The 21,647-nt window shown below is 43.2% G+C and overlaps 2 protein-coding genes across 2 annotated transcripts in view; one reads left to right on the forward strand and one right to left on the reverse strand.

The window, feature by feature from the left end:
* Positions 1-3,816: 3,816 nt before the first annotated feature.
* On the reverse strand, positions 3,817-7,425 carry LOC308311980 (ras-related and estrogen-regulated growth inhibitor; the record flags this gene model as incomplete). Its single annotated transcript, XM_080758812.1, has 7 exons — positions 3,817-3,928; positions 4,580-4,651; positions 5,004-5,097; positions 6,004-6,142; positions 6,694-6,767; positions 7,090-7,146; positions 7,374-7,425. 7 exons carry the CDS (start codon positions 7,423-7,425, stop codon positions 3,817-3,819), a joined length of 600 nt encoding a protein of 199 aa, XP_080614938.1.
* A 5,194-nt stretch (positions 7,426-12,619) lies between these two features.
* dgkza (diacylglycerol kinase, zeta a) overlaps positions 12,620-21,647 on the forward strand; it is a 140,429-nt gene continuing 131,401 nt past the window's right edge. The window contains exons 1-2 of the mRNA XM_080758791.1: positions 12,620-12,731; positions 13,450-13,583. Of these exons, the coding sequence (XP_080614917.1) occupies positions 13,534-13,583 (50 nt within the window). The 5' untranslated portion in view covers positions 12,620-12,731; positions 13,450-13,533. The remainder of the gene's footprint in view (positions 12,732-13,449; positions 13,584-21,647) is intronic.

Consider the following 21,647-nt stretch of genomic DNA (forward strand, 5'->3'; position numbering starts at 1 on the left):
TTGACTAAACCATCCCAAAACATTTTATTTGTATTATAATTCATTATTTTGCCAGTGAATATAATTTTCTATTTTACATGATGTGAAGAGTGTAACTGTAAGGGATTTTGAGATGGGAGTGTGAGTGCTGGACCAGTTTCTTTCTTTAAATCACACCTGTGTGAAGTGACCCTTATCATCATACATCATCCATTCATTGTCATTTTTGTGACAATGAATGTGTAGGATTGTGTAGGACAAAAATAGCCGATATATGACAATTCATTCATTGTCAATGGCATTTAGGACACAAATCTACTGAATATAGGAGGGGCTAGTGCTCCTCGAGGGGCTAGTGCTCCTGTTGGAGTAAATTAATTGTTCTATGACTATCAGGACATGAATGTTAACATCTTGCTCAATACTGACTAGATTTGTACTGATTTAGTAAATAATCATCTGTCATTTTTGAGTGGTGCAGCCACTCAACCACACTATAGACAGCTACAGTATGTGTCCCTGTGTCTGTCCCTGGCTGGGTCCCTGTGTCCCTGGCGGTGTCCCTGTGTCCCTGTGTCACTGGGTCTGTTCCTGGCTGTGTGCCTGTGTCACTAGGTCTGTCCCTGGCTGTCCCTGTGTCACTAGGTCTGTCCCTGGCTGTCCCTGTGTCACTGGGTCTGTCCCTGGCTGTCCCTGGCTGTGTCCCTGGCTGTGTCCCTGTGTCACTGGGTCTGTCCCTGGCTGTGTCCCTGGCTGTGTCCCTGTGTCACTGGGTCTGTCCCTGGCTGTCCCTGTGTCACTGGGTCTGTCCCTCGCTGTCCCTGTGTCACTGGGTCTGTCCCTGGCTGTGTCCCTGTGTCACTGGGTCTGTCCCTGGCTGTCCCTGGCTGTGTCCCTGGCTGTGTCCCTGTGTCACTGGGTCTGTCCCTGGCTGTCCCTGTGTCACTGGGTCTGTCCCTGGCTGTGTCCCTGTGTCACTGGGTCTGTCCCTGGCTGTCCCTGGCTGTGTCCCTGGCTGTGTCCCTGTGTCACTGGGTCTGTCCCTGGCTGTCCCTGTGTCACTGGGTCTGTCCCTGGCTGTCCCTGTGTCACTGGGTCTGTCCCTGGATGTGTCCCTGGCTGTGTCACTGGGTCTGTCCCTGGCTGTCCCTGTGTCACTGGGTCTGTCCCTGGCTGTCCCTGTGTCACTGGGTCTGTCCCTGGATGTGTCCCTGGCTGTGTCCCTGTGTCACTGGGTCTGTCCCTGGCTGTCCCTGTGTCACTGGGTCTGTCCCTGGCTGCCCCTGTGTCACTGGGTCTGTCCCTGGCTGTGTCCCTGGGTCCCTGGCTGTGTCCGAGCACGAAACATAGCGTTATAGCATTTGTTCACCACCAAGTGTCACTGTTGCACAGCCTAACACACAGACACACAGGCCGGGAGGAGGGCTAGTACAGTACAGTGTAGTATATACTGTCCCCCATGACACCCCCCCCCCCCCCCCCCCAAAGTGGGTTTAGTACCGATAAACGCTTAAAAGATTTGCGCCGCGGTTTTGCCCGCGGCACAGCGTTGGCCCCGCACACTGTCACCTTTTTCACCTTGGGCCTGTTTGCATGCCTGAAAAGGGGTTCCCAGCCCAGAATGGGTTAAAGAAAGGACTTTTATTAATTATTTTTTTTGTTCAATGGGCAATAGGCTCAATTTCAATGTCATTTTGTATATAATTTGCTTAGCAACTCAGTCAGTAGTGAGTTTCTACTTCATTATATATTACCGTATGTTATTATATCAAAAATAATAATAAAGACTCATATCAATCTTGAGATTATCTAGCTCCTGCACAAGCAAACTAATGGGGAGCTGTTGCTGGGAGGTTGGAATGTGAACAGTGATGGGAGAAGATCTCTTCTCAAGACGTGACTCACTTGTCTCCCCAGGTTTTACTCCTACCACAGACGGGGGGGGGGGGGGGCACACACACCCACTAAGACACATGTTCAGAGTTCAGACAGAGGTCAATCATCATCACACACTGTGTACATTATACAGATGCCCTCCTAATCACTCCATCCATTGTGCAACTGAGAAACATTACCGTAGATCCCCCGTTTCCCAAGTACTCTTTGGAGATAATTTGCCAGGATATAGTTTTTTTTTTTAAATATGTTTTATAATGTATTTATTCACAGTGGAAACATTCTAACATCTCAATTGTTAAACATTAAATGTCCAGTGAAGTTTTGATTTATTTTACCCCCTTGAGCTGCCCAACAGACAAAAAAATGAACACATGCAAGTATACTGAGCTGAGGTTTTCCCCAACCTCAAGACGCAATTGGAAACGAGAATAACAAATATTATGTCTAAAGGAGGGGTGATGGACTCAATGCATATCCGTTCAACTTCTGTAAAGTAATGACGTTTACTACTAACCTGTGTAGGTATAGATGCAAAATAATCCATGTGGGGTTGCCAGACTTTCACAAAAAAACCTGCTTATTAATGTTATGATTTTAATGTTTAATCTAGAGGGGTGAACAAATATGAAATGGTAGGATGGAAAGAAGGCTTCCTAAGTTCCTATGTATGTCATACATTTCTTGGCGTTCTCAATAAAATGAGAAATTGCATCTGAGCCAGTCTTGCATGTTTTATTTTGGAATGCTCTTTTTTCCCCACTTTGTTTTATGAGTAAAGTACTGTACATGGGTCTGACGATATTCCTTTTTATATTAATTCATATTTAATATATATTTTTAAATGATATGTTTGTATATTAATGGTTAAAACGAGTGTTGCATTGCTCTATAATAATCATTGCTATAGCGTTTTTTTTAATTAAACACTAAAACAGAACAAACATTTTCAGGTCAGGATATTGATTTCATCAAATCAGAAGAAAGAACTCATACTGTACAATGATACAGGGATAAACTAGTGAAATTGGAAGTGATTGAAAAATAAATGAGCAGACAAATTAGAACCATACACCATCTGCAATTTAACTAGTGTACCTTTTCTGCATACTGTTAACTTAATACATCTTTCAATCAATTACTATTAAAAGCCCTGATACTCTAATGTAATTATTTTCTGTGAATATTTGAATCCAGCTTGATTGAATACTTATTAGACAAATTGAAAAACAGCACAATTAAGGCACAGTCAGACATCTAACACTAAAAGCATAACACAAAAAGTCCTCTTTACATTGTGTAGTGTGTATTCAATTCAACAAAATGAAGTCCAGATAAATAAACGGACATAAAAACTACATGTGTGCTGTGGCTAGTCAACCAAAAACCAACATGCTAGCCTGGAGGAGAAGGGAGACATTTCTCAGTGAGTATGGACGTTAGCTGAGACTAGTGAGAGTTCTTATGAGTTATGACATGAAAATGTATTAGTTAAAGGATAACATGTTTAATAGTATTGTGGAAATTGTGGTGTGTTGGATAGTATGCTTCAGGACCCTGCTACCAAAGCTGTTGTATTACACTCAATGATGCTTGCAGGACTCTGCCACCCCATTCGTTTCTGATTCTGGTAATTATCTGACCGCATCATCACTATCGTGCAAATAATGGTAAAAGCACTAAATGAAATCCCTTTGAGGGTCCCCAGACCCCACATTGTGAACCACTGACTAAGGACCGCTATGGCAGAGAATGATACAAGCCACCATTTTTACCTCTATATTAGAGTCCTATCGTTTGTCCTGCATGGACTCATGCATGGTAACTTTCATTTCACAACATTGTATTTAGGCTTCATGCGTTCTCAATAACAAGCCAAACATGGCAGCCATAAAAATAAAAAATAAAGTCTCGCTAAAAGTACTGCCATCATGATCATGGTCACCATTGCATGGTTTTGGAGCGGATTAGTTTCCTAGTTAGAGCGTGTCTGACGCTCAGCATGTAGGAGCGACGGTCAGACGATAGAGGGCGATGTTGTTCCAACACCAACCTAGAGAGAGACAGGATTCAAACAGGGTGTGTTACTTGTGTGGTACTTGGTACTTGTCATTTTTTGGACAGTCTCTACAGAACTTTACTCAGCTGGTTTTGCCCTTAGGGTATATATTAATATATACTTTTGCCCAGCAATAAACCCGTGTTTTTAATCTGCCGTTTGTTTTTAACCTGAACTAGAAACTTCTATTTATAATGCACACTATATTTTCGTCCATGCTAAACCCCTTATCCCTAAAACGACTCACGTGAGCTTGGCTATTTTAGCTATTATTGTTTTCTTCAAAATAGTAAAAAAAAAAAAAAAAAAAGACAGAGGTTTAGGCATAAGGGGTTTTGCATGGACGAAAATAGTGCCCTAAATCACTTATCCGAAAACAGATGATGTACAAGCTCACAATGACACGTTGTTGTGAGCTTGTAGATCTACATCTGCTGAATGTTCCCCATCAGAATGGAAGGTATGCACGTGACACCATCATACGCGGAAGTTATGCGGGAACGCCTACCGAGTGGCAAAAACCTACTTTCTGGCCTTGACAGCCCATACGTCCAAACAGAAATTTCCCATGTAATTGCATTAAAACGACATTAACGGAGGCAGCTCAATAAAGACAGCCTCCATTAATATGCGACGAGAACACACCTTATCAGCTGGAGCACTGCAGCTTCCACGGTAACCACAGCTTCTGCTACTGACAGCTCAATGAAACCACATCTACTCGCGCACACACACACACACACACACACACGCACGCGCACACACACACACACACACACACACACACACACTTGCCATGCATACAAAAAGTAGACGGGTTTCACAGGTTTAATATTTCTAACTTTTAAATTTATGCAAACTTAAATTATATCCCTATATCCTCCAATAGCCCACTGTGTGTACGAATTATATTACAACACAAATCGACACAAATTATGAATATAGTTGGATACAGTATGATAAATAACACACACATTAACGCAGGCATCCAAACACGTGCACACACATGCACTCACACACACACACACACACACACACACACACACACACACACACACACACAGCATACCTGAGATCCTTGGCTAGTTTCTGTCCTTCCTCCACTGTCACCTCTCTACCAATCTCCATGTCAGCTTTGTTGGCTACCACTACAGTAGGAACAACTGGCGCATGCAGGCACACACACACAAAGAGGGACACCGAAAAGTTGGTCTACCAAACTTTAAAAGCCTGTACATTTGTGTGTGTGTGTGTGTGTGTGTGTGTGTGTGTGTTCTATTCAAATGACCTCCAGTGACCTTTCTCAAAGTTGAGTGAATAGCATTACTATTCATTCCTGTAATTATTAATTCCATTATTATGTGTGTGTGTGTGTGTGTGTGTGTGTGTGTGTGTGTGTGTGTGTGTGTGCGTGCGCATGTGCGCGCACGTGCAATGCTGTGCGTGTGCAACGCTGTGCATGTGTGCACATGTTTGCTGTGAGGAAGATGACAGCTTACAGAAGGCACAGACGCCCATGCAAGATGACATGCAGGTCGTGTGCTGAGGCAGAGCAGAGACACACAGAACACACTGTTCCTGCTCTTAAAGATAACATCTGCACACATCGCGCCAGCGTATGCACTCTGTTTGGAAAGGACTCTCTCCAAACGTTGGAGAATGCCTACCAGTCGCTAGAGTAGCTAGTTAATCAGCCTGTTAGGTATAGGCATTAGTGGGCTCTGGCAATGGATGTTGTTGTTGCTCTCTGTTGTTCAATGCGAATCATTATGTTGTTAAAAAAACGAAATGCAGTGAGTGAGTAAACACCTAGCCATATACTGTACTTAAGCTATATATATATAAAGAGTATGCGCATGCATAAAGTGAGTAGCAAATCGAGTGGCAATTTGAGTGGCCAAGTGAGTCATTTAATGCAATCAGATAGGACTTTTCTGTTTGGATTTATGGGCTGTCATGGCCAGAAAGTATTTTTTTTGCCACTCAGTAGGAGTTCTCGCGTAACTTCGGAATATCATTCCCCATCATTAGTTATGTCCTCTTTTCAGCACAGACGGTGGTGTTATTACCGAGGCTCTGCTTGGTGTCGTCTATGAGCTTCTTCATGCTTGGAAGCTCCAGGAAGCTGAGGCGCTGGGTGATGGAGTAGAGGAGCAGGAATCCATCGGCCCAGCGGATGGAAGCCTCCAGCGAGGCCAAGGAACTGTCCTGGAATGGTAAGTGGAGGACACTCATTTTCTCTTTGGCAAAAAACCACATCGTGTCATATTGCTAAGAATAGAATAACTGGCATGTGGTTAACTTCTTAAACCCCTGCATCCATATTTTGGTTGAAACATTAGCCAAAAATATAGCCGATCTACTAGCTCACAAGCTACACCAAGCGTTTGGTGTAAAAGAAAAAAGTGGTCCAAGAGCCAACTCGGGTACAGTTGACTATAAGTCAACAGGGTTTAAGTGGTTAAGGAGTAGTGATTGTGATATATATTTATACCTAATGAAAAGTGTATCTTTGAAATACAAAGAAGAGGTCCCACACACTGTCAGACACTTGCCAATGACAGACTGTCCTGATGAAGGTCTAAGCGACCGAAACGTTGACCTAAGAAAGAGCAACATTTTTTGTGTCTGACAGTGTGCGGGACCTCTTCTTTGTCTTTCAAAGATACCCTTTTCATTATGCTCTATTACCCTACGCACCTGTCACCCGCCTTTAGAGGTGTGCATCGGCCTTTTGCTATACAATTATTGTTATATACCTGACAGGCTGTGTCCAAGATCTCCAATTCAATAGATTCCTGGTCGACCATCCTCCTACACCTGTAGGTCACCTCTATAACACGCGCACACACACACACACACACACACACACACATACCGCACGCAAGCAAGCCAGCACGCACACGCACGCACACACACAGATACATGATTAATTGCAGGTGGTTGCAGTCTAGCAGCTCTTCCATAAAGAACAGCGCTGTGTTATTAACATCTCGATTCTTTTTATGGTCACATTCTCCTTCCCTCTTTCTCCAAAAGAAACACGCACGCACGCAGTGCCACACACACACACACACACACACACACACACACACACACACACACGCACACACACTCAGTCACACGCACACATGGCAAGATAGCATCGTCGTTACCCTTTTTATGGTCATATTCGCCGATGAATCGCTTCGTTAGGAAACGAACACACAGGGCTGCCAACACAAAGCAGACACTGTCACTAGAGAACACACGCACACACATACACACACACACACACACACACACACACACACACACACACACACACACACTCACGTGCTCTCAACATCACACACACACACACATGCTGTACAGAAATGTGTATGCATACACACACACACACACACACACAAACACGGCAGATAGTCAGCAGTGTGTGTGGTTTAGTGTTCATTTGAACCTGTTTTCCCCGTGTTCTGTGAACCCAGGACGAGTAACTTGACTGGAACCATTTTCCTACGGATTCCACTTGTACACCTAGACGGGAGGAGAGAGCTTCTAGTAGAGGTGCTTGGTTCACATTTTTGAACCCATTTGATTTGGTGTTGCGACCACATGATGCCCTCGCTGATATCGACCCCAGGCAGGCAGACAAAACACATGCCAAATTGTCTCCTTGATGGACTGCATGGCGAAAGGATATCTAAATTGTGTATCACAATAATAAAAGAAGACTACAAGCCCCACTAGTAGCCCTCAGTAGCTGAACCAGAGAGGTTGGGTGTGGAATATTACAGTATACCTCTATCACACCATCAGTGGACATTTTGGCTTGATGCAAAATGTCCTTACTGAGGGTACTTCCTCAGCAAGTACCATGGCCATCTGCCAGTTAGATTGTTGAGATTCATGAGCTATCTTATGTACAAGTGGAAGATTTCCCCCAAGATGGGGTGCTCAGAAAATGTCTTGGCAATCCAAGCACTCATTTCTGAGATATGTTGTTTGGGTCTAAAGAGTTGGTTGCTGACCAACCATCTGACATTGCTGTGCTTTGACAATAGATAGAGGAGAAAGTATGGATGTAATATTGTAGCCATATTATATAGGACAGGTAATTCTGCAGAACAAATGCAGCACACAACTACACATTAAAAAATATATAATTTCAGATATTACACAATCAATTAGTAGAACTAACACTAAACGGTGTCATTGCAGAATTTACAGTTATGCATATATATTAAAAAATAATATGTCATTAAAAAATCATGTACATAAACTGACTAGTAGGGAAAACATCATCCAGAAAATTCTAAAGAAGCCATGACAGAAACCTTTCAGTCAACTGGCCCCATGGTTCATAAATAAACAATTTCAAGCACTATAGGCCTATGTATATATAAAATATTAGAAGTTTAAACACTGATTGATCAAAGGTTTACATACCTGGAAAGACTTAGCAGCCACAGGCAAACTTGACCAGTGTTTGGTTCACAAATGTAGCAAGATGTGCTGTAATGTTACGCAGCCTTGTGAAGCTGTGGCATCTGGTGAGGCTCAGCCAAAGGAAGTGCTGAAACGTTGAACGCTGTGTCCTGCTCCAGCCAATGAACCATATGCAGAGACAGAGAGGAGAGAAGGTTCTGCGTCTTCTGTCCTGTTACAGTTTCTGCTCTCTTCGCCTCACTCCGTCTCTGCTCCTGTTCAGTGTCACTATAGGCTGTTTATCTATAGAGAAGGCAGGTAGAACTATTTACGAAATATCTATCTAGTATCGTCTGTCTGTCTGTCTGTCTGTCTGTCTGTCTGTCTGTCTGTCTGTCTGTCTGTCTGCCTGTCTGTCTGTCTGTCTGTCTGTCCATAGAATGATCTATCTTGATTCATTGCCTTTTTTGCTATTACCGGTATTTAAAAAAAAAATGCTTTGTTGTTAAATTCTTTTAGCTTTTTCTGTAAAGCACTCGTGCTTTATCCTTGTTCTGTACTTTCATCAATCAATGTGTGATTTTTATTATTTTTTTGCTTTCACTGTAGAATTCATTCAGTGTAACAGGAACAATAATGTATTTTTAGCCACTTTAACAATGTCCTGTCCTGGGAATCATTTTTCAGACCTTAGCAGTTGCATTGGCGACCTCTAGTGGTTAAACATCATATTGTAATGTAGGTAGGGTTAACAGGGGCCAGCAACCCCTGCTGCAACACTCGCAATAGGGCACCACGCAAGCTACAGATCGTACAAATGAGCAATACCCCCAGAGTCTCCCGAGAGGACGGGAGGAAGAGAGACTCGCTAGGACAGATTCAACGGCAACAACGACAGTGACACAGACGCAGAGAAGGCTCAAACAACCCACCTTGACTCAACAACACCAGAGTAAGGCCAAGTGTGGACAAGGACGGATCGATGCATGCACATCGCACAGACTTCTAGTCTGGTGAGACGTAGGAGGACCCTAGGCAGGACGTAAACTACAGTCCTAAGTGCCTGCAATCCCCCAAGAACACACAAGGCAGGTGGAACCCCATGTTGGCTCTGGCATAAGAGAAAGGACAATTGCTGGAAGCCTGGATGAGAGGGGCAGTGATTTGACCAATCACTGCTGACCCACCAACTGGAGAGTGTTTCTGTGTTGTCGTTGAGGCCCTCAACTTGAGGGTCGAAACACACAGAAGGTTGGGGACCACCTGATGACCTCTCTTCCAGGCCAAGGTTTTATCCATTATAGATCAATTATAATTGCATCTTTGATGTATTTACAAACAGCAGTAGTATAGTCTACACTGTAGACTATACTACTGCATATCCTGCAAGAGATGCACCTGGATAGGTTAGCTCCGCCTGAAATATGGGGGACTGAGATTGTGTTTTTGCGTGCGCGTGTGCATGTGCTTGTGTGTGTGTGTGTGTGTGTGTGTGTGTGTGTTTGTGTGAGCTAAACTCACAAACTACTGCTGTACTGAACAGTGGCCACTGGCCAGACATAATGCATGCTGCCAGTAGGTGAAGCATTCACTCCACCCCAATTGTTTTTAATACGATTTCGGACTCATGGTGACACTAGAAGTTCATGCTTCATGTTTTGGCAAAATGTTTTTGCTAAATGTTGGTGTGGCATGTTTGGCAAGACTGTGCTATTAATAGCCGTACAATATACCGTACGTACATTGTAATGAAAACCTAAGTAAAGGCAAAAAGGAAAAAATATGAGATTAGAAATAAGGTTAAAAGGTGCAGATTAGACATTCACTTAAACCTCTTAGCGGTGCTGCAGTATTGGGTAATGTGCAATTGGGGGAGAGGGAGGGTGGGTAAGAATCTGGTAGTGCCACAGTGTGCCACGGGTTCGACTCCTGATCCCGACGGCCTTTACTGCATGTCTTCCCCCCATCTCTCTCTCCCCATTTCCTGTCAGCCTACTGTCTGTCCCTCCATAAAAAATATAAAATAAAGGCGAAAGCCACAAAAAAACATTAAAAAAAAAGAATGTGTGGTGAGATAAGGTACACACGCAATCGCATACAACGTATACAAGTACACTCGTCTTACTTAGTACAACAATAGTGACAAGCATAGTTATAGATGCCTGTAATTGCATGGATTCCAAAATAATGCTCAAGGTTTATATTTTATTTTGACCAAAAATGCCCTATATATAGGAATCATCCAAATTGACACCAAATTGGGAAGTCACATTGAGGGGCATCTATATAGTGAAAGCACTAACAACCATCCAAGTGGCACTTGTGTTTAAACGCGTGTCGTAGGAGTGCTGTATCACCCCTGCGTGGCTCATTCGGATCTTGGCTGCAAGCCTGCAACCCACAATTTACACATGCAGCTCTGACCTGGCAGAGGTTATGCGCTCGACGGAGTACATCAGGGACATGCACACATAGATAGCAAAGGGGGCTTCGGCCCCTGCCCTTTTACCCGTCTGTAAAACAACTGCCCTCTCCAGACCACGAATGCAGCATTTACTATGGTGAAAGAAATGCACATGCCCTCCTCTCCTTTCCATGCCATACCGGAAGGCAGCATTCAGGAGAATAGTTTTTTTTCCCGAAGTCTCCTGAACCCATTTGTTTCAAAATCCATTCCGTACACCGCATCTCCAGTAGATAAAGAGTGCAGCGTTGCGCCCCGAAAATAGCTGATCCACAAGCTCTCAAGAAGTCCATTTTATTTCATTTCAAGTGAACCTGTAACCATGTGACAAGATGGAGAGATCCGAGGGTTATTGTCACATGGTTACAGGTTCACTTTTCATTCATACAACCGGGTTTACATACATAAACCTATGTTTTTCTCCAGCAGCCTAGGAGCAAACACACACACACACACACACACACACACACACACACACACACACACACACACACACACACACACACACACACACACACGACCAGATATTCCTAAACGTAACCTATATCAGTAAAATCATATAACCACTTGTCCACTTCAGTACACGATACAAACGTGTATTTGCGTCTTTGCATGTGAACACGCTTAACAGCCCCGTGTAGGTCATCAGGCCTGGTGGAGATATACACTCTGTGAAGCACCCCTTTCTAGTTATTATTATTATTATTATTATTATATAATGTAATTCAGACATTGATTATTATTACTATACCAATGGAAATCAATATTGCCTCATATCTCTTCTCATATATCTCTTCTAGATTATTTAGAAAGAGCCCCGGGTGTATTGTGTAATACATTATTACACAATAGACTGTATTATTACTTATAATATACAGTGTACTGTACTCTCTCTCTCTCTGTGTGTGTGTGTGTGTGTGTGTGTGTGTGTGTGTGACTGTGTGTGTGTCTGTCTGTGTGTGCGCGTGCGTGTAGCCTGTGTAAGGCGGAGGCGTGGCCCCACACAGCTGCAAATATCTTAAGTATTTCCTCACTCTCTTGTCTTTACACAACAAACAAACAGTTCACCGTCACCGACCTCTACAGAGAAAAGGGACAAAAAAAACCCTGCACGTGTTGTGTGTATGTTCAAGGGAAAGGGGGACCTTTGATGACATTTTCTGGAAGTTCAAAACTCAGCAAAACAATGACTGACTGTCGGAATTAACGTAAAGTTTGCAATATTCGCAGAAGAACTGTTTTTTTTGCAAGCAGAGCAGCAGCAGGGGGGCTGCAACAACACAACACCGTCACCGACCAAAAACCGTATCTTCTTGTTGTGTGTGCAGGTTTATTATGTGGTTTCCGGGGAGTGAATCAGTGAAACATGTAGGAGAGAGACTAGAGAGGCAGATAGAGAGAGAGAGAGGAGGATCGATGCGGATTCTGATTTTAAAATAACTCAACCCGACTGTATGTCAGTCCGCCTCCACTGACTCGCCCACACGTACCACTTGATGCACTGGCAGCAGGGGAAAGCAAAGCAGCAGTTTTATTATCTGCCGATTCTTTATTTGCATTGCATTTACACCTCAAATAAATAATACAGCTAAACAAAGAGTAGACTACTACTAGTACTACTGTAATTTGCCAGCGCTATACTTCCACAGAGAAAGCTGCCTCGGGAATTTATCTCCCCCCCCCCCCCCCCAAAAGAAAAACGAAGACACCTCCGTCGAGGGCGGCAGCCGGGAATCCAGCAGAAGAAGCACCGACCGACCGTCCCTGTTCGGGATGAGTGGCCGCGAAGCCCACAGCTCCACGGACTCCGGTGGTGCTCCCGTGCTGGAGCGGCCCGGGCTGGAGGACGTAGCCGAGGAGGAGGACGTATTCCACGGCGACGCGGGCTCCCCGTTCCCCCTGGAAGAGACCCGCCGCGTCTTTGAAGTGAGGGTCTCTCTCTCTGTGTATCTCTCTCTCTTTTTAATTTGCTACGGATGTTAAACATAAACATCAACTTCTCTTTTGGCCCGCTAATAGTAGCATATAAGTATGTGGTCATAGTGGTTAGCTGCCATGAGTTTTTCTTTATTATCATTATTTTATTGTTAGTTAGTATATAGTTCTGTTTTTCATTGTTCCTACTGTAAGTCTGTTATTTATTTATAATGCACAGAAGTGTGAAGTGCAGGTCACTGACCTGACAAAGGTTAAAAATGTCTTCAGTAACTCTCTACGCAAATTATTGTTTAATAAATTGTATACACACACACACACACACACACACACACACACACACACACACACACACACACACACACACACACACACACACCTCATACAGGTAGCCTATATACTAGTGTTTTTTACATCATTCATTAGAATGACAAAGTCAGACAAAAATGTTCCCAACTTCCCAAACCTCCTAACTCCACCTGAGCTGTATTTGGGTAAAGTGATACTAATATAAGCCAGGACACATTGAAGTATCTGACAATGTATTAAGTCACTGTATCAACTTTGATGAGGCAAGAGGCAGTATTATGTTGTTTCTTTACATGTTTTATATTTTTCCATGTCCTGAAAAGGGGCATAGATGGTTTCTGCCTTCAACAACCACATACTACCGTACATATGATTTATTATACTGTATAATTTATTCCAGATACCTGGAGAAAAGAAGGAGACGGACGTGGAGAAGAAGAAAAACAAGGAAGATGCTGATGGGGGGAGGCTGTCGGTGTCCCAGATGGAATCAGAGTTCCTCCACCTGCCCATCAGGAAACAGGTGTCTTACAGGTAGGACAGCTGGTATACAGGCAGTACAGTGTATAGTAAGGCTGTCACGATTTATACACACTAGACCTGTACGTGCCCATCGCAGTCGGCCACCGGCCGTTTTAACTGTCAGCCGGTGTCCCACATGGAGATCTGTGTATGTGCCTGTGTGTGTGTGTGTGTGTGTGTGTGTGTGTGTGTGTGTGTGTGTGTGTGTGTGTGTGTGTGTGTGTGAAGACTGTAAACTGAAAGGTGTACTTGGCAATCAATTCAGCCCACTGGCAGAGCCTGATTGGTTGAGCCTCAATTGGCTGAGGCAGAGGCTGGAAATTGCACAGGTGAAAGGAGTTGGCCCAAATAACTGAAATATACCAAGAAATGATTGGCATTGTTTTTGTGGAAATTGTATATACGTTAAAAAAGATACTTTAAAATTCCGCTTTTTTTATGAACATCTTTCAACATGGAAAGACTATGACAAAACAATTGTGATTAGACAATTATGTATTGATTGTGACAACGCTACGGTATAGGAAACAGCTGTTATACATACAGGTACTGTAGGATGCTGCAGGGAGTCCACAGTGGCTCCAATGTGGGAAAGGGGACTGCTTTCTAGTTGACGGACATCAAAGCACCAGCTGAGAGTGTGCTGGTCCGCGATATTCTGTACCTGGTGTCTGGGTTGCAGAGAGTATGTGACTAGATTAGCTCTATGTGCAAGCGTCCTGAAGCTGGACAAAATCTGTCTGTGGGCTGTATCTGTCTAGTTTCTCGCTGTCTTCCAATTTCTCACACTATCTTCCATTTGTTGTGTACTTTCTCTTTCTTTTTTTTTTTATAATATTTGTTTTATTCGGAAAGTGCAGTATAATTGTACATATAGCATTTCTACAAACGATATAAGAGCAGTTCCCAAGATTTTCTTCTTTTCTTTTTTTTCCCCACCCCTCTTCCCTCCCTCATCCCCCCTCCATGTGGCAACATCTCCAATGTCTCTGTATAGTATAGTCCTTTTTCCTATATAAGACATCGAGTCCACACTCAAACAGAGACAGGCACGTCAGTAATACTTCAGGTGGTACATTTCAGGAGGACAAAGAAAAAAGAAAGAGTGGGCGGAAAAAGACATAAGAAACAAAAAACAACAACAACTAAAGTATATACATTTATGCTGAGGGGGACAAAAACAATATAGCTTTGGTCTTCGACCACGAGAGGAGGAGAGGTGTCTTATACATTTTATATTTATACAATCAAACAGCAGGCAATGAACCAGTGAGATTACACGAAGTCCGCTCTCAGGGGGGCAATATGCACAATCCAGTTGTTCCAAATTTGGTAGAAATTGTCTAATCTAGTTCTTAACATGTATGTTAATTTTTCCATTTTGAAGATGTCTAGGACTATTCCATGCCAATCGTCCATTGTGGGTGTGATTGGGGATAGCCATCTTCTTGTTATTGACTTTTTGCTGGCTGCCAAGAGAATCTGCAGTAGCTTTGTGTATCTCGACTGGTTAAGACATTCAATGTGGCCCAGGTACATGGTTGTGAAGTTGAAAGGTATTGGAGTATTAAATACTGAGCACAGTGATTTGTGAATATTGTTCCAAAACACCCCCAATTTGGGGCACCCCCAGAAAATGTGGAAGTGGTTGGCTTTCTTTGCCCCACACTGCCTCCAGCACAGCCTATCGTCCCCTTTGTATTTTTCCTGGTATGGGGTCTTAAAATATCTAATAATATTTTTCCAACAGTGCTCTCTCCAGTCCATAGAACAAGTTGAGGTAGACTGGAACTCCCAGATCCCTCCCCATACTTCCTCTGAGAGTTCAACTCCTGCGTCCCTCTCCCATCTCTCTTTGATGTACAACGTGCTTTCATTCTTAGCATCTGAAATGGCGCCATATAACTCAGAGATGGACTTACTTGGCTCCACTGTGAGAGCTGACTTTAATATGAAAAAGAATTCTGATTCAACTGCAGAAAACTCTTTGAATTTGCATTCTTGATTGATATAGTGCCGCACCTGGAGGTATCTGTAAAAGTCAGCCTGTTCCAGATCATGTTTGACTTGTATTGATCTGAAACTATCAATTTCAGTTCTTTGCATAAATGACATGTAAGTTGTGATTCCTTTCTCTATCCATGACTTAAATCTAATGTCGCCTCTATTTGGGACAAAGTCTGTGTCGAAGGCACACCATCTGAAAAGTTTCAACATTTTTTTTAAACCACATGACCTCACAACCTTTTGCCACACATTTAACGTATGGTTTATCCATGGGTTATTGATCCTCTCTAATCGGTCCGCCAAACCCCTGTCCCCTATTGCAGCCTGCAGAGGGAAGTCAGCAACTAGACCAAGCTCCAACTCCTTCCATCTCGCTTTATACCCCCTGTTACTCCAGTATAACAGAGGAGTTATCTGGGCTGCATAATAGTAATTTCTTAAACAGGGAAGAGCCATGCCCCCTTTGTCCTTTCTCAGTTGTAGGGTGCTATATTTAATTCTTGGTTTCTTCCCTTGCCAAATGAACCTAGAAATCCATTTGTCCCATTCTCTGAATTGTTTATCGTCCACTTCTACTGGGAGATTTCTAAAGATGTAAAGTAAGCGGGGAAGAATGTTCATCTTGACTGAACTTATTCTTGAGTTTAGGCTTAGGAAGGGGATTAGGTTCCATCTATGTAAATCAGATTTAATTTTCATCGATATGGGACCATAATTAGCTTGCCTTAACTTTGAAGGATCTTTCGTCACATTTATTCCCAAGTATTTGATTTCTTCGTTGTCCCATTTCAAATCATATTTTTCCCTCAGTCCCCTTGGGGCATTAAAGTTTAGAGCCATGACCTGTGTTTTAGAAGTATTGAGCTTATAACCGGATAGTTCACCATAACCTGTTAGTAGTGACATCAGTTCGTTAAATGACCTCTCAGGGTCCCCCCCTAAGTACACGAGGACATCATCTGCGAACATGGCAGCCTTGTGTTCGATACCCCCCATACTTATGCCTTTGACGGCTTCACTCTGTCTTATTAATTGGCCTAGGGGTTCAATAAATAAGTCGAAGAGGAGAGGCGAGATTGCGCACCCCTGCCTCGAACCACGTTTCAAAACGAAAGCATCAGACAAATCTCCATTAATCTTGATACGAGCTGTAGGTTTGTCGTATAGGGTCTGAATAACTTTTATAAATGTTTCATCAAAACCAAATTTCGCCATTACTTTGTAAAGGAAGGTCCACCTTACGGAATCAAAGGCTTTTCTTGAATCCAGGGCTACTAGGATTGCTTTGGATTTGTCCTCAGTGGTTTGACTTAAGATGTGTAGTGACCTCCTAATATTGTCTGAGGTTTGCCGGCCGCACAAAAACCCTGCCTGGTCCAAACTTATGATGGAGGACAAAGTGTTCTCCAGCCTCCGGGCCATAATAGAGGTGAAAAGTTTATAGTCTAAATTTAAAACACTTATCGGTCGATAATTGTCACATTCTAGTTTATCTTTTCCCTCTTTTGGAATGACTGAGATAATGGCCTCCTTCCACGAGGGCGGGGCATCGCCTCCCCGCAGGATCCCATTGAAAGTATTGAGCAACAATGGTGACAACTCCGCTCTCAACGTTTTATACCATTCTGTGTTAAAACCGTCTGAACCCGGGGACTTCCCTGCTTTTAGCCTGGAAATGGCTGAGTCCACTTCTCCGCTTGTAATTGGTTTTATCAAATTTACATTTTGTGGGTCAGTAAGGACTGGTAAATCCAGGGAGTTCAAAAAAGAATCTATCTGGGTTTCATCTGCTGCTTGGGGTTGAGAATATAGTTCTCTGTAGAAAGTTTCAAAACACTCTTGGATTTTTTCTGCTTTGTTTTCGATATCCCGGGACACAGGATTTCGTATTTTATAAATTGTGTTTTCTTCTTGTTGTTTACGCAGTTTATAAGCCAGATATTTAGCTGATCTACCACCCGTCTCATAGTATCTCTGTCTTAGGAAAAGAAGCTTTTTGTGAGTTTCTTGTGTATAGATGTCATTAATTTCCCCCTGCGTTTTCCTGATTTCCTGTTTCAAGTTGGAACCTGCAACATTACTGTCAGCCACCTGCAGCTGTTTTAATTTATTTTCTAGTTCCAGCAGCTTTTGCCTCTTGAGTTTTTTTTGATACGAGGTTAGAGAAATGATTTTCCCCCTCATTACAGCCTTTAATGCGTCCCACAATATTGCAGGTGAAACCTCCTCCGAGGTGTTCAGCTCTAGATATTCTTTAATATCTTTTTTAATCTTTGTCAATGTAGTCGGATCATTTAATATGTATGAATTTAGTCTCCAGAGGGTTTTTCTAGCTTTCCTCTCCAGGAGCAGGGACAGATTAACTGGACTATGGTCTGACAGGTCAATTGTTGCAATGTTGCAGTTCCTTATCTTGAATCTGTCTGAGCTGAACATGAAAAAATAATCTAGCCTAGCATATACAGAATGTGGGCATGAGTAGTGAGTGTACTCTCTATTGCTAGGGTGCAGTTCTCTCCACACGTCAATAATACCCAGTTCCACCATTAGTGAGTTCACCTTCCTACTAATGGGGTTGTTCTGATTTGCTGTGCCTGAGGAGTCTTTTTTAGTTAACCGTATGTTGAAGTCACCCCCCGACAGGACCACCCCCTGAGAATTAACCATTAAATCAAAAATACGTCTGTATAGAGCCCATTCGCTTCCCGGTGGGATGTATACATTTATTATTGTTATCAATGAACCCTCTATTTTTCCTGTAATCTTGATAAACCTTCCCTCGTCATCCCTGGTTTCTGAAATATGTTCGTAGTTAACTGAGGCTGAGATGAGGGTTGCAACCCCTCTCCTATGGCTTGGAATATTAGATGATGAAAACACATGTCTAAAACCCATCTTTTTTAATTTTTCGTGCTCAGATTGATTCATGTGTGTCTCCTGAAGGAGAGCGATCTGTGCCTTTTCCCTCCTTAATTTAGCTAGTATCTTAGACCTTTTAATAGGATTCAAAACCCCATTTACATTGAAAGAAATTATTTTCACCGGCTCAACCTGCATATCTGTTATTATGTGCAACGGTCAACACCCCTCCTCTCTCCTTAAATAAACAAAAAACCCTCAGCATAAGGAAAGAAAAAACAGTCAAAATACACACAAAATAATAATACCGTACTTGGTCAAAAAACATTGTAAACCTGAGTTCCAGCAGTGGAACCCTTCCACTGCCCATTCTCCTAATAAAGGGAAAACCTCTCCCTGCTTGTGCTAGAGGGCCCTTATCCACCCTGATGACAGCTATGAAAGAAAGATCTTGCATAGTAGTTTGTCTCGGTCGTATCAGAACAAATGCAGCAATGTTGTGTCTATTAGAATATAACCCACCCCCCCCCCCCCCCCCCCCCTATTTTATCAACTAGCTTTCAGTGATATGACATTCCACATATTTAGTCCCACTTAATTTCAAGACAGTGTGTTGAAACCCATTCCTTCATTCCCCCAGATTATCAGTTTGATTTCAGTGATATATTAGTGCCCCGGACACACACACACACACACACACACACACACACACGTCACTCATCCCCCCATGTTATCGGTTAAATTTCAGTGATATATTTTTGGTGTTTTGGCTCCCCCCCCACACTCATTCCCACATACCCCCACACACACACACACACACACACACTTGTCATTTCAATTGCATCGGTACACCCCCCCCCCCCCCCTTTTTTTTATCCCTTTGGAAAGAAAAACAAAGGAAGATTAGTCTGTGTCTTCACGTCTGAATACTTGCAGCCTCTCTCTGTATCCTGGAACCCCGCTGGCCCGCGGTGGGCGCGCTCCCCCTGCCGTCTGCCACGCACCTCTCCTGATCCTCTCCCAGAGCGTTGTTGGTTTCTTGATCACTGCAACCGCCAGTCCACGCCTCGCCAGGTCTGCCGTCGCCTCTTCCACTGTAGCATATGTCTTCGTCCCATCGGCGTGGTGGACTCTTAGTCGTGCAGGAAACAGCGTCTGGAACCGTGTGTCTTTTGTTTTCAGAGCTCTCCGTGCCTCAGCATACTCCTTTCTTTTGGCCAATATTTCGGGTGCATAATCATGGTCCAGGCTGATTTTACAGTTTAGCCATGTAAAGCCCTTCTTCTCCCAGGTCTGCTTAATCACTTCTTCTTTCATGGTGTAGCTCAGGAACTTTACCACGATCGATCTGGGTTGGGCACCATTTGGGGGCGTACTTTCTCTTTCTAAGTGTGTGTGTGTGTGTGTGTGTGTGTGTGTGTTGAGAGACGAAGAGAGAGAGAGAGAGACTGTAGTGAATGGAGTGAAGAGATGGATAGGTTCACATAACTCATATTGTTCACTCGTTCATTTTGGACGAATGTCGAATAACCAGTACGTTGAACCGGAAGTTTTAAAATACAGTAACAGAACAGGCTGGTGAGGTTGGAAGCGTGTCCTTGTATCAGGATGAATCATGAGGCCGTTACAGCTGACAAAAGGTCATTCGCGGCGATGTCACTGTGACACAGATCTGATCTATTCCGGTGGGGAAAGTGCGCCAACATTTTGTGTCACCGAGTGAAGTTTCACATTCGTATATTTGGATAGTTAACGCAGTAGAAGTAAGTCATGATGCAGTGTGGTGTGTGGGAGGGAGGAGAGGTGGGTGGAGGCTTGGTGGAGGAGAGCTCAAGATGCTTGGAAGTGCTTCGAAAAAGATGCAAGATCTGTTGTGTTGACCTCTTCCCTTCCAGCCATAAGTCATTGTGTAACAAATGAAGTCTTCAGCAGGAAACTAAACTAAGAGTTGTGCATAACTGGTTCATATAGTTTGCATATATTATATTATAGACCTTTCCATAACCCGATTTTACAAATGCCTTTTATGATAAGGAAAAAGATACACTCGCACACTGATTATCTGCTCGGTACCGGAGGGACCGAAACGTTGCCTTCATTAAATAATTAACTCATGTACCGAGCAGATAATCCGTGTGTGGGTGTATCTTTTTCCTTGTCATTTGGCCTACTGGCCTACGCCTTATCTCTAGGTGTGTGGAAGTTTGTTTCTACAAATGCCTGTTTTTTCAAAATCAGTATTGTTTTCAAATGTTCTCGTGCCATGATGCACCCCCAAAATGCTATATAATGTACTTGGCCGCGGAATCCTATCTGAAAAGGTTTTGTGCCAGGGACCCCCAGAAGAGAAGACTTTTGTGTAAAACATTCAAAATGATTCAAAACAAACAAAAGTAGCAGATGTGGCATGAAGTCAAGTGATGACGCAATGTGAGCTTGTATATCTACTATTTTTGTATTTTGCTACAGTATATATACACTGGTAGCTAAAATCTAGTTTTAATCATAGAGCTATAAAGGATAGAGACCTTAATTTCAGTGGAAGTTGCTCAGTGGCGTTTTGAAGCACTCAGTGGCGTTTTGAAGCACCCGGAAGACTTCCGGAAGTATAATTATAACTCAATGGCTCGAGCGAGCGGAAGATTAGCCTAGCCTAGCCCCGGACCAAAGTTTTGAGGTCCGGGCTTACGCACGTGACGTCATGACAACGTCCGTCCACTTCCATTAAAGTTCCACATTTCACCAGTAGGTAGTGGCATCTTCAACGTTGGATAGCCTTACTGGGGGCTTGGTTTTAATGGATATTGAAACAAGAAATGTATTGTGCTGGAAAACAGCCAACGGTTACCTACAAGCCCGTTATTGCTATTGTCAGCAGTTAAACGGTAAACTGTTAATTATGTGGACTGGAGTAATGCGGGATTGCACTCTATCTCGGTCTCTCACCACATCAGTTTCATTGCCATGTCAGATTTGCCATGTCACGTCGTCGACTACTGCTCTAGGTATAGTCTGCTCATCTGCTGTGATGGTGGCATCGGGAAGCTATTCTGGATCTCATTAAAAGGGTATCTTTGAAAGACAAAGAAGATGTCCCGCACACCGTCAGACACTTCACTAGACCTTCATCAGGACAGATGATGACTGACAATTGTCTGTCCTGAGGAAGGTCTACTAAGCGACCCGAAACGTCGACCTAATAAAGAGCAA

Source organism: Protomyctophum bolini (genome assembly GCF_963924005.1).
Source record: "Protomyctophum bolini genome assembly, chromosome: 24".
Taxonomy (NCBI): domain Eukaryota; kingdom Metazoa; phylum Chordata; class Actinopteri; order Myctophiformes; family Myctophidae; genus Protomyctophum; species Protomyctophum bolini.